This window comes from Antechinus flavipes, chromosome 3 (genome assembly GCF_016432865.1).
Source record: "Antechinus flavipes isolate AdamAnt ecotype Samford, QLD, Australia chromosome 3, AdamAnt_v2, whole genome shotgun sequence".
Taxonomy (NCBI): Eukaryota; Metazoa; Chordata; class Mammalia; order Dasyuromorphia; family Dasyuridae; genus Antechinus; species Antechinus flavipes.
This window is the reverse complement of record NC_067400.1, coordinates 509,749,125-509,761,450: the sequence shown is the minus strand read 5'-3', so window position 1 is coordinate 509,761,450 and position 12,326 is coordinate 509,749,125. Positions and strand designations below refer to the sequence as shown.

General features: G+C 39.2%; 1 protein-coding gene across 2 annotated transcripts in view; it reads right to left on the bottom strand.

The window, feature by feature from the left end:
- TTC12 (tetratricopeptide repeat domain 12) overlaps window positions 1–12,326 on the bottom strand; it is a 56,942-nt gene that overhangs the window by 20,623 nt on the left and 23,993 nt on the right. For both annotated transcript variants that reach the window (XM_051986989.1, XM_051986990.1), the window contains exons 9-13: window positions 10,555–10,615; window positions 9,943–10,131; window positions 8,385–8,454; window positions 7,245–7,333; window positions 1,770–1,938 (exon numbers count right to left, since the gene is read on the bottom strand). In XM_051986989.1, coding sequence (XP_051842949.1) covers window positions 1,770–1,938; window positions 7,245–7,333; window positions 8,385–8,454; window positions 9,943–10,131; window positions 10,555–10,615 — 578 coding nt within the window. The remainder of the gene's footprint in view (window positions 1–1,769; window positions 1,939–7,244; window positions 7,334–8,384; window positions 8,455–9,942; window positions 10,132–10,554; window positions 10,616–12,326) is intronic.

Sequence of the window (12,326 nt, the reverse complement as noted above, 5' to 3'; positions counted from 1 at the left end):
ATAAAGGCAATAGACTGAGGTTTCTTTCACTAGCTAATGAGATGGTGGAGGACTCATGGGGTGATTGTAGACTTCAATTATCCAACTCACTAGAAAAATTCAAATAGGAACTCAAGAGATACTATGATTAATTAGAAGAATAAAGTCTATGCTAACTGCTTCTATACTTCCCAAAATTAAAAATATGTTTTTGAAAATTTTATCAAATGGATCTGTGATTTATTGGATCTGGGAGTTACCTTCATTGGTGCAGGAACCAACCATCCCTGCCTGATCATCCTATGTGACTCCCATAATAGGTTCTTTAGTGACAATCTAAAAGTGTAGAAATGGTGCTTCCTCCTTCCCCTCATGTGGAACAGGAACTGGAAATGTGCCTCTTCAGTATGAAAGTTGACCTCAAAAGGCTTTGTGAAGGGTCCTGCCGCTGAATGCCAGGCTCAGAGTTGGCTGAACTTTCACCTGTAAACTCTACAAGCCAGGGACCAACATTAAGCTACTCAAAGCAATTTTGGTCTTTGCTCTCAGAGGTCATCCAACTCAATCAAGTGAAAAGAAAGTTGGATGTGAAGTCAGATGATCTAATCTTAAACACTGGTTCTGATGCTTCTTAGGCGCACAACTAAGAACAAATGTGCCATGTTGGCCCAGAAAGCTGATGGGACCCTAGGCTGCATTCACAGAGCCAGGAGGTGATGGTCCCCATGAATTCTGCCTTGGTCCTAACCCAGTCAAGGGGATGTATTCAGTTCTAGCCATCACATTTTAGGAAGGGCACTGGTTAGTTAAAGAAAACTGAGCAGGAACATTAGATGCTAAAGAGAAGTTGTAGATGAGGACTGAGAATAGGAAACCATCATAGAGTTTGGATGAATTATTTTATAAAATCTGCTGTCTGCCTCATTGGGCATCTGGGAGGGTACAGTCATATATGGAAGGAGGAGGCCCCTCAATGATAGGACAATTCTCTTCTTATTACTGCCCACAGGACCAATCACAAAGTGCAGCCCGGCCCCTTCCTCCCTCTCCAGTCTTCTTGTGCATTCTTCCTCATGTCCAGCTCTGAGTTCTCAAACACTACCTAGCAGGTTTTCTCCCCAGGCACTGGCTGTGACCTTGCCTGATGTGCTCTCCCTCATGCCCTCCGCTTGTAATCCCTGCTTTCCTCCAATACTTCGCTTTGAAACCCCTAATACAAAGGTATATTGATTGTTCATATATTCTGTATGTACCTATGTGCAATGCTAGATAGAATGCAATCCCCATGGGGCAGGAAGCCTCCTTTTCACTGCTGTTCTTTCTTAATGTCTCTCAGCATCAGGCTTCATATGTAAACAGTGTTTAATAAATGCTTAATGATTATTAAGAGTTGAAAAGCAACGTATTATTACTGTTACTATTTTGTTGTTGTTGTTGAGAAAATTCTCAGGACAGATTAAGTGAGGTTTAAAGAAAAGAGTAACTCTTCCCACATCTAGAGGGAAGCTAAGGCTCTGGTGCAGCACAAAGTCTCTCTCTCTCCTTACACTATGCCATGTGTGGAAGGACCAGAGGTACCACAAATGTTTAAGACTTTTCTTGGGAAAAAATGACATAAAATAATCTCTTCGCTGGACTTTGGAAGCAAGCAGAGCATCAGAAATAAGACGAGGTCGTCAGAACCACAAACTCTGGAGCCTCCACTCCCAAGGGATAAAGGTTAGCGATGATTAGAAACCTTAGGAGGTCACACATATTCAAGGGAAATGTCAAAGATCACACGATCTTACCTGGTCAAGTCCATATGGCTCAAGACTAAGATTCTTCCATTCTCAGTCTGGCAGAAGAGGAGCAGAAGGGACAAGGTGTGCTGCTGAATGGACGGCATTTTTGAAGTGAGGAGGGAAGGCAGCAGGACGTCCACGTCAGAATGAGTTAGTAATAGCTGCTGATTCTCTTCTGTAAGTCACAAAATACAGCCTTGTGCTCCAGATTTATATAAATCTAACCCATATTCCTGACATGGGAAGTCACCTCCAAAGCCATGACTGCAGTAACATCCCTATAACTCCTTCTCTGGCTGACTGCTGTCTGGGGTAACCTCCGTCCCCTTCTCAGCCTGACTCACGCTTGGTCCAATGTAGGGTCAGCAGTGGAAGGAGAACCAGGGACAGGGGACAAGGTGCAGGGGAGGGGTGGAAGCCCCCAGAGCTGCTCCTCTGTCATACCTTTACCATGGCCTGGGGCAGGGTTTTCCTGGAAGGATCCCAAATCCCACACTTCTTTTTTTATGCTTCTATCCCATAAGCAATGCCCAAGTCATGCCTTATCATGCAAAATTTTATACAGGAATGGATGTAAAATTCATCTATTATTTTGAGGAAAAGCAAACTGAGGCCATTTTGGGAATTGCCCTATGTGCTAAGGTAGAACTAGGAAGCCCTGAAGTCAAAAGTCAGGCAGTGTCTCTGAGTATGTGAGTTGAACAGGTTTAGGGACACTGTCCTTAATCATGAATATTTTTGTTCCCTGATGGACTGCCCTATGTAAATGCTAAATTTCCTTAGGATACTTGAAAGGTCTGTTTGTAAAGATGGTAGTCCCATAATTTCACCTTTACCTTCCAGAGTATCCATCTCCTGATACTTTCTAGTTAATCAATGTATTTCCTAAGATGTGGTGCCCCCAAAGTAATCTATATGAGCAAAATTATAAAAAAGTCTCCACACAAATAAAGTCAGACTTAAATAATTGGAAAAATATTAAGTGCTCTTGGATCGGCCGAGCGAACATAATAAAGATGACAATACTCCCTAAACTAATCTATTTATTTAGTGCTATACCAATCAGACTTCCAAGAAAATATTTTATTGATCTAGAAAAAATAACAACAAAATTCATATGGAACAATAAAAAGTCGAGAATCTCAAGGGAATTAATGAAAAAAAAAATCAAATGAAGGTGGCCTAGCTGTACCTGATCTAAAATTATATTATAAAGCAGCAGTCACCAAAACCATTTGGTATTGGCTAAGAAATAGATTAGTGGATCAGTGGAAAAGGCTAGGCTCACAAGACAGAATAGTCAATTATAGCAATCTAGTGTTTGACAAACCCAAAGCCCCTAACTTCTGGGAAAAGAATTCATTATTTGATAAAAACTGCTGGGATAATTGGAAATTAGTATGGCAGAAATTAGGCATGGACCCACACTTAACACCAAATACCAAGATAAGATCAAAATGGGTCTATGACCTAGGCATAAAGAATGAGACTATAAATAAATTAGAGGAACATAGAATAGTTTATCTCTCAGACTTGTGGAGGAGAAAGAAATTTGTGACCAAAGATGAACTAGAGACCATTACTGATCACAGAATAGAAAATTTCGATTACATCAAATTAAAAAGCCTTTGTACAAATAAAACTAATGCAAACAAGATTAGAAGGGAAGCAACAAACTGGGAAAACATTTTTACAGTTAAAGGTTCTGATAAAGGCCTCATTTCCAAAATATATAGAGAACTGACTCAAATTTATAAGAAATCAAGCCATTCTCCAATTGATAAATGGTCAAAGGATATGAACAGACAATTTTCAGAGGATGAGATTGAAACTATTACCACTCATATGAAAGAGTGTTCCAAATCATTATTGATCAGAGAAATGCAAATTAAGACAACTCTGAGATACCACTACACACCTGTCAGATTGGCTAAGATGACAGGAAAAAATAATGATGAATGTTGGAGGGGATGCGGGAAAACTGGGACACTAATGCATTGTTGGTGGAGTTGTGAACGAATCCAACCATTCTGGAGAGCAATCTGGAATTATGCCCAAAAAATTGTCAAAATGTGCATACCCTTTGATCCAGCAGTGTTTCTATTGGGCTTATATCCCAAAGAAATACTAAAGAAGGGAAAGGGACCTGTATGTGCCAAAATGTTTGTAGCAGCCCTGTTTGTAGTGGCTAGAAACTGGAAAATGAATGGATGCCCATCAATTGGAGAATGGCTGGGTAAATTGTGGTATATGAATGTTATGGAATATTATTGTTCTGTAAGAAATGACCAGCAGGATGAATACAGAGAGGCTTGGAGAGACCTACATGAACTGATGCTAAGTGAAATGAGCAGAACCAGGAGATCATTATACACTTCGACAACGATATTGTATGAGGACATATTTTGATGGAAGTGGATTTCTTTGACAAAGAGACCTGAGTTTCAATTGATAAATGATGGACAAAAGCAGCTACACCCAAAGAAAGAACACTGGGAAACGAATGTGAACTATCTGCATTTTTGTTTTTCTTCCCGGATTATTTATACCTTCTGAATCCAATTCTCCCTACGCAACAAGAGAACTGTTCTGTTCTGCAAACATATATTGTATCTAGGATATACTGCAACATATCCAACATATAAAGGACTGCTTGCCATCTAGGGGAGGGGGTGGAGGGAGGGAGGGGAAAAAAAAATCGGAACAGAAATGAGTGTCAATATAATGTAATTATTAAATAAAAAATTTAAAAATAAAAAAAAAAAAAAGAAACCAAGGAAGAAGGAATTTGAAGAGTTAGCACAGAATCCTGACCTAGATTAGGTAGCTTAAGGGTGGGAAAATGTCACAAAAAAGAGAAAGGGGAGGACATTTAAAAACTTAAGGCTAAGTAACAAATATGAGTTTCTTTTGGAAAGAGCAGGGATCTGGATCCTCCAAAGAGAAAGCAACATCCTTTGCTGCTCATCCTTTAAGGCATAATCATACAAATTCCCAGAGGTTATCAAATGAGATATGATCTAGCAATCAGAGGAAAAGAGAGAAGGAAGGATCCACTATATTCTTACCTGATCAGAACACATTTAGAATAAATATTGTGTATTTGGTTCTGGGTATTGCATTTTAGGGAAAAATATAAAATGGATCATATCCAAAAAAAAGGAGGAAAATAGATGAAGGCAAGGCTCATATTGATTTTCAAGTGGAGAGAATGGGGTCTACAAGGTATAACCAGTAAGCTTAGCTCCTATTCTGGGGATAATTACTGAATATATAATCAAATCAATGGTTAATGAACATTTAGAAACTGAAGTTGTGTTCACAAAAAAGTCAGTCTGAACCAAGAATACGTTTTTCCAGACAAGCTTCACTTCCTTTATTAACGGGATTTCTAGATGGATAGGGGAAGAGAATGTTGTAGATGAGAGTATTTCCAGATTTTAACAAAGTATTTGAAAAATGTCTTGTAGAAAAAAAAAGAAAAGAAAAATGTCTTGTAGAAGGGATGTGCAGATGTTGGGTGAGTATGTAATAAAGAATTTTAAAGAGTATGTAAGAAAGAATTTGATAGATTGGGAACTGGATGAATGGCTTGACCTCAAAAATAATTGTTAATGGGTCAAAGTCAACTTGAGAAGACATATCTATTATAACATTTCAGAGATCTGTGCTTGATCTTCTGCTTGTTTTTATTTTATTTTTTATCAATGACTGATAAAGAATAGAGGCCACGTTGATCAAATCTGCAGATGACACATAGTGAGAGAGGATAGTTAATGCAATGGATGAGAGGTGGATCAAAATAGATGAACAGACTGAAAATTAGCAAGAGTAAATATAACAACTTTAATTCTGTAAGTCAGTGGTGGCCCAATTACAAGATGAGCAAGGTCTACCAAGGAGTCATTTGAAAAATAGCTGAGACTGAGTCAGCATGAGCGAAATACAAACTCCATATATGTCAATAGCATAATAGGGAGAGAACAAAAGGCTCCATGCCCAGAAAAAAGACAGAGGATAGAAAGCTTCTCTGTTTCCAGCTCTGATCATATCATCTCTAAAGCACTGTATGCAATGCTTCATTTCAGGAAGCAAATTATTAAACTAGAAGACATCTAGAGGAAGAATAGAATAGTGAAGGACCTGAAGATCATGAACTGGAACTGGATATTTAGCCCAGTAGTGAGAAAACTTAGGGGGAACATTATAGCTATTTGAAAGGAATTACATGGAATAAGAATCAGAATTAATTTGCTGGTAGAAATTACAAAGAAGAAAATTTGGGCTCAATGAAGGAAAACTCTCTGACAATTACAACAATCACAAACTGGTCTAGTGGGGATCTTGATTCATATTCATTTTTATATGTTAAATGTTTTTATATATTCATGTAATGGAATGGTCTAAGTGACAGAGGGAGGGGGCAAGTGCCTGCTATGTGCTAGGCACTGTGCTAAGAGATTTGTAAATATTATTTCAAATAGTCTATAGAGGAAAAGTTTTTTCAAAGCTTCCTTTCAACTTTATAAAAATAAAAAGTGGTATTTAATGACTATGCCATTGACCCTAAAGGGTCGATGTTATGGAATCCCGATGAGGTAGTCATTATTATAAGAAACAGCTCTTTGAAATAATCATTTGCACAGAATAGGTGTTCCTTAAGTGTTTGTTGATATTAGCAATAATGATGATGACAATGGCATAATTCCTTTTAGGAAAGAATCTTCCTGTTTTTCTAGCTTTCTAGGACACTAGGATCTTTTCCTGAAGCTGCTTACTTAACAGGAGTTAGTCCTGCTTTCACCAAGAATGTGACTTTCTGAAAGGTATCCCCAAATAGGCCAAAAACAAAAGAGAAAAAAAATAGATAAATGGATATGAATACTATTTACATTTGTTGTATTTATATTATTAAATCCACTAACTTGATAACGATATATTATTGTGACACAAAGAAATCTATCTCCCAAATTCTAATGTGTAGAAAGTGCAGCAAAACTAGACAGTTAATCAAATAATTTAATTGCTCAACTTTATTCATTAACCAAAATGTGAATATCTCAGACAGATGACCATACATCTAAGGCAGCTGAAAGCCATACTCCCATTGTTAGTAAAAAGGCACACTAATCTCAAGAGATGGAAAAGGTTCCTGGCCCTGGAGCATGATGGAAAGACCCTAATGTAAAAGGAGCAGTAGCATTTCCTAGGTGAATAGGGCCACAAGGCACCCGAAACATCATATATGTCATTCTGCCACCCAGCCAGCTCTATAGCTTCCTCCTTTAGGGATTCCAAAGGAACAGCAAGGCTATCACTAATCCTCACTGCTTATAAGAACTGCAACTGAGCTTTACCCTCAGACCTCTGGAACACGGTCAGGTCTACATACTTATGCTCCAGGAAGCAAAGCTATCAGACACAGTCTCTGCCACATTCAGGGTACGTTAGCAATAATTAAGAGTCATTATTTGGTCTTACCATTCTCAGTGCATACCGCATGCCAGAGTTTGAGAACAGCAATACAAAGAATCTCTTCAATTTCATCTTTTTCTTCTGTGGCAAAGCACCTGAATTAGGAAAATAAGGGAAATTAAAATATTAAACCTAGAAGCAAGCATCATTTTCCTTTTCATCTGGCTCTTTTACTTCCAGGTTTCCTATACAGTGATTTGAGGATCCAGTCAGCTCTACTTTGACTAATCAGGTAACTTTTTCCTAAAATACTCTAAGAAATGAAGAGAGGAAGATGAAAACCAAAAAGCTATTATCAGAACTTAGAAATATTAGGTTCTGATTGAAGTCACCTACTTTATAGGAAGGCATTAAAACAAATCCATGGGTTTTAGGGGCCTCTTGACACCACCTTAATAATGACTGAATTGGACTTTGAGTGTTTTTCAGCTAGGAGAGAAAAATTTATGGAAGGGTTTAAGTTGAAAGGGGGAGAAACTATTCTCTTAAGTGATGAAAAAGTTGCACATAAACCTATCAGTACATCCAGGTTATCAGAGAATCCTATTTAGGTCAAATGGAGTCTTCTGGTGCTTCTAAGATATATGTCTATGATTCTGATCTATACTAGATGGCCAAGTCTAAAGAATAAGACATATTATATTAAGTTGTATAGGGTGCTATTTCTCAAATGGAATACAACTGAACAAGAAGATTGTGTCACTATTTAAAAAGTATTAATTTCTTATGGATATCTTTTCAGAAGAAATTACAACGAATCCAATCTAGACAATATTGACATTTATCAATATGATTTGAAGAATAGTAATTGATATGTAGATCAAAATTTAAAATCTAATCATCTTGAAATATTGAAAATTAATTCTTCAAGAGAGATGTGACAGTGCTCTGAAGTCTCAGGTTCTTTTTTCTTTTGGGGGGAAATTATTCTGCTTCTCTCTTCTGAAAGCAATTATTAGAGACCAAAGTACAAGAGGCATTCCCTTTACTTTTCAACAAAGATTGTGATCCTCCTCACATAAAGTTGCTATATGATTAATTTTTTTCTATTTTCTATGAAATTCACAAATGACTATATCTTTGAAAAATAATTTTGTGCATGCATTTTCACAGTTAGCTGTCCTTCTCACAAGTGAGTGCCCTTACCGCTTTATGACCTTGTTGTCATTGATGATACTGAATCCATTATGTGTCCTAAATAAAGTTTGTTCTGTGCCTAAAACAAATCAAAGATAATTTTGTCAGTTCTCTGAACATTTGCCTGACATGTTGCTTCAAACAATGAATATGAAACAAGGTCACCAATATAACACTTTTGGAATAAAAAGATATCTTTATATTGGTTAAAGAAAAGAAAAATTTACAAGAATAACATTATAGTAGCATTATTTGCTAAAGAAAAATCTACCATTTCATAATCATTAAAAAGTTTCCCAAAATTACTTAAGAAAAATGTCCAAGAAAAACTGGCAAATCCATCTTTTCTTAAAATATTTATTTAACAGGTGTTCTAAAAGTCTAAAGAACTCATCACCTTCATTAAGCTAGAAGGATAAGAACATACTGAACACTGTATGCTAAAGTAGGTCAAACATTCCAACTAGACAAATAACTCATGTGGTTTGGAAGTCAAAACTGTTTCAGTCTTCACACTAGCATTTACCATCCGATAATAACACCTTAGCAGAAGTACAAGTTTTATCTGTTTCTAACTGATTTCAAGCAACAACTGGGGGAACTCAAACCTGGTTCTACAAACATTAAGCCACTTTAGGCTCTGCCTTCTATTACTCAAATGTTTGAGATATTTCTTCCTGATTAAATTTTTAAGCCCCTGGAGGGTAAGAACTAAGTTTTAGATTTCTTTTTCTCATTTTCTACAGCAATTATATTCACTGGAAAAATAAATGAATTCACATTAACTGAGTAAGGCAAGCTTGCCTTAAAAGCTCTATCCTCTTAATAGATTTTCATTTTGTGTATGAGAAGATATATAGTTGTATGGAAATAGCACTGGATTTGGACTTGCAAGGTCTGAGTTGAACTCCTGGATCTACCACTTACTAGCTATGATTCTGGGTAGAAGACTAAATCTTTCTGAGATCAATTTCTCATCCTATAGGAAAAGGATATGGGGCAGCCATATGGTTGAAAGGATATAGTGGCTGGGCCTGGAATAAGAAGACTCATCTTCCTGAGTTTAAATCTGTCCTGAGATACTTACTAGCTGTGAGACCCTGGGCAAGTCATTTAATTCTGTTTCCCTCAGTTTCCTCATTTGTAAAATGAATAAAGATGAGAAAAATAATTCTTGCAATAATTGTAGGACTAGTCTATTTTATAGCTTTTTCTTGATGGTCTACTTTATTGAGGGAGTCTTGAGAAAAAATAACACAAACATTTCCCCCTCTCACTGGATCTTCTCCCATCCCTTCTTCCTACCTCCACTCCAGTATTTTTACCAAGAAAATTCCAAGTATGGTCACGAGGAGTCAGACACAACTGAAAACAATTGAATAACACCAATAAAGATGAGAAATAATTTCTTATAACATTTCTCTTTTTTTCCCCAAGGAAAGTTTTATAGATAATAAAAACAAAACAAGACAGAACTGTAGAAAACATGAGCTAATACAACATTGACAGGTCCCACCTTCGATAGAAATCCGTCAAAAGACTAAAAGAAAATACATCTTGAACTCACAATCCTCCATGAGTTCTGTGAGGAGCTGCACACCCCCTGCATAGAACAAAGGGATCTGGTCAGCGTTTGAGAGAGCCTCGAGCAAGTTCTTGGTGGTCACTGCTGCTTCCTTTCCTGACTTCAGCTCTTGTAGCGCTAGTTTCTCTTGTAATTCTGCCTTTTCTTTTTGGTCTACTTTATTGAGGGAGTCTTGGAGAAAAAAAAAAAAGAAAAAAACACAAAACCGGTTTTTTTTCCCCCACTGGATCTTCTCCCAACACTTCCTCCTATCTCTACAGCTGGGAAGTCAGAAATAGAAAGAATAAACACTTTTTTTTTTTTTTTTAATGAGAACAATAGTTAGTCCAGAAGAGAAGTGAGATGGGTGGAGTCAATCAGAGGCTACAGACATTGGGAGGTTTCAGAGTAAAATTAAGGTAACTAAAAGGAGATTAGAGAAGAGTCAGATGGGTGATGGCAGAGTGCGCAAAGGAGAGAGAAATGAAAACTAAATAGCTGAATGTGTGAAATGGGTGAAATGAGCACACAGAGTCGATGCTACATCAAAAGATAAGAACAAAAACCAGGAGATCATGCAACTCTAGGGGAGAGGACCAGTGGGGACTTTCTCACCCTTAACTTGTACTTGCAATTTGGGGTTTATCTCTAAGATCTTCTGGTAGCATTGCCTGGCCTGGAAACAAAAAACAAGAACTTGCAAGTTAGTGATGGGTAATGGTGATGACATGAAAGGCCCGACTGAGGCCTCCCAGGGTTTCTTAATTATTTGCTTCTAGGTTCCTGTTTTCCTTCAGCTCAGGAGGCAGTCAGAGTATACTCAGCATGGATCTGATATAACAGGCTATTTGTCTGGACTTCTGTGGGAGCTCTCCCCCAATGCCTTGTGTGGCTGAAGCAAAAACAATTACAAAATAAATCAAAGGATGACTGGTGTCTGGAGGTCAGAGGTACACAGGCCTCCGGGGAGCTCGGGGGCTTGGTGGGCCAGCCCCTCATTTTTCAGATCAGCTGGCTGAGGCTAGGAGGGGGAAGTGACCCGAGTAATACGTGTCAGAGCCAGGGTTCGAAGCTAGTCCAGGCTTGTATAATTCTAACAACAGCTCACATTTATGTGGCCCTGTTTACATGGTGATTTTCTACACTAATCCTAAGAGATAGGAGCTACCTCATCCCTGGTGTGTAGATAAGGATCCTTGCCTAGGGCCGCACACCTGGTAATCCCCGAGTTAGAACTGGAACCCAGTTCCTCTGGCCCCAAGCCTAATGCTGTTCTACTCTTCCACCGTGCCTTGGGGTTACATCTAAATCGAAGACATTCCCATTAGCCATGCTGATGTTTGTGCCAGCTAAGCAATGTTGGACACCCACGCTAAAGTAAGGAGCTACTTGGATGCATAAAACATTGAAAAATGGGAAAGGAGCGCTTACACCGAGCCGGAAGAATTATCACTCTCTAGGGGACAATTTTTTTCAGTCCTATTATTTCCGTTTCACACATGAGGAAAGAAGAGAAACGGGTGGCCTAGAGTACAATGGTCACTGATGCCGGACCCAGGCCCCTTCGGATCCTAAGCCAGTCTTCCTGTCATGGCCTGCTGCCTTGCCCAGTGCTCAGCTGCTGCAGAGAGGGTCTGGGAGACCAGGGGCTAGAAGGGGATTTTGTGGTCTGGCAGGGCCCCAGAGTAATCAAGAAAAGGCTCCAAGGAGGGTGGTGGTCACTGCAGGCAATGTGTCCTGAAAGGACACAGGACAGGGGGAAGCACTCATCTAGGGGGACTGCAGGTGTGATGGGGAATGCTTACTGCCAGGAGCTGCTTGCAGCCAAGTCCAGCCTAGGCCTGAGAGCAAAGCCTGAATCAATGCAGGAGAAAGGGCTCCGATTTCTTAGGGATTAAGGGAGCTGACCCAGTGTGTGTCACCAAAGTCAGGGCCAGGAAAAGACCCGGCCCGCCTGGCCAGGCACATCAGAACAAGGCCTCCTATCCAACCAACTCCTTCATACTGCTGGTTTAGCCCGTGGCTGTGTCTGGGAGTCCCCGGCTCCTGACCCCTTCGGCCTCTGGCTGATTCTCTCAAAGGCCTGTGTGGGAAGGGAGGCTGTACAGAGTCCCTCGGGCCCTGTGTCTGCCTACCCCTGACGCACCCCCCAAAGGGGACAAAACCATGGCAGGCTGCTGGCGAAAGCAGAGACTGGACCTGTGATTATTTCACTGATGTAAGGAACTCCCAGGTCAGAAAACATCTGCCAACGCAGCTTGCCACCTTCTAACTTAAAATCTCAAGAAGTTACCAGGAACACTGAAAAGTTAAGTAACTTGGCCAGAGTCATACAGGAGCAGGACTTGAAATTTTTGGGGCTCCAAAGCTGGTTCTTTATCTACCCT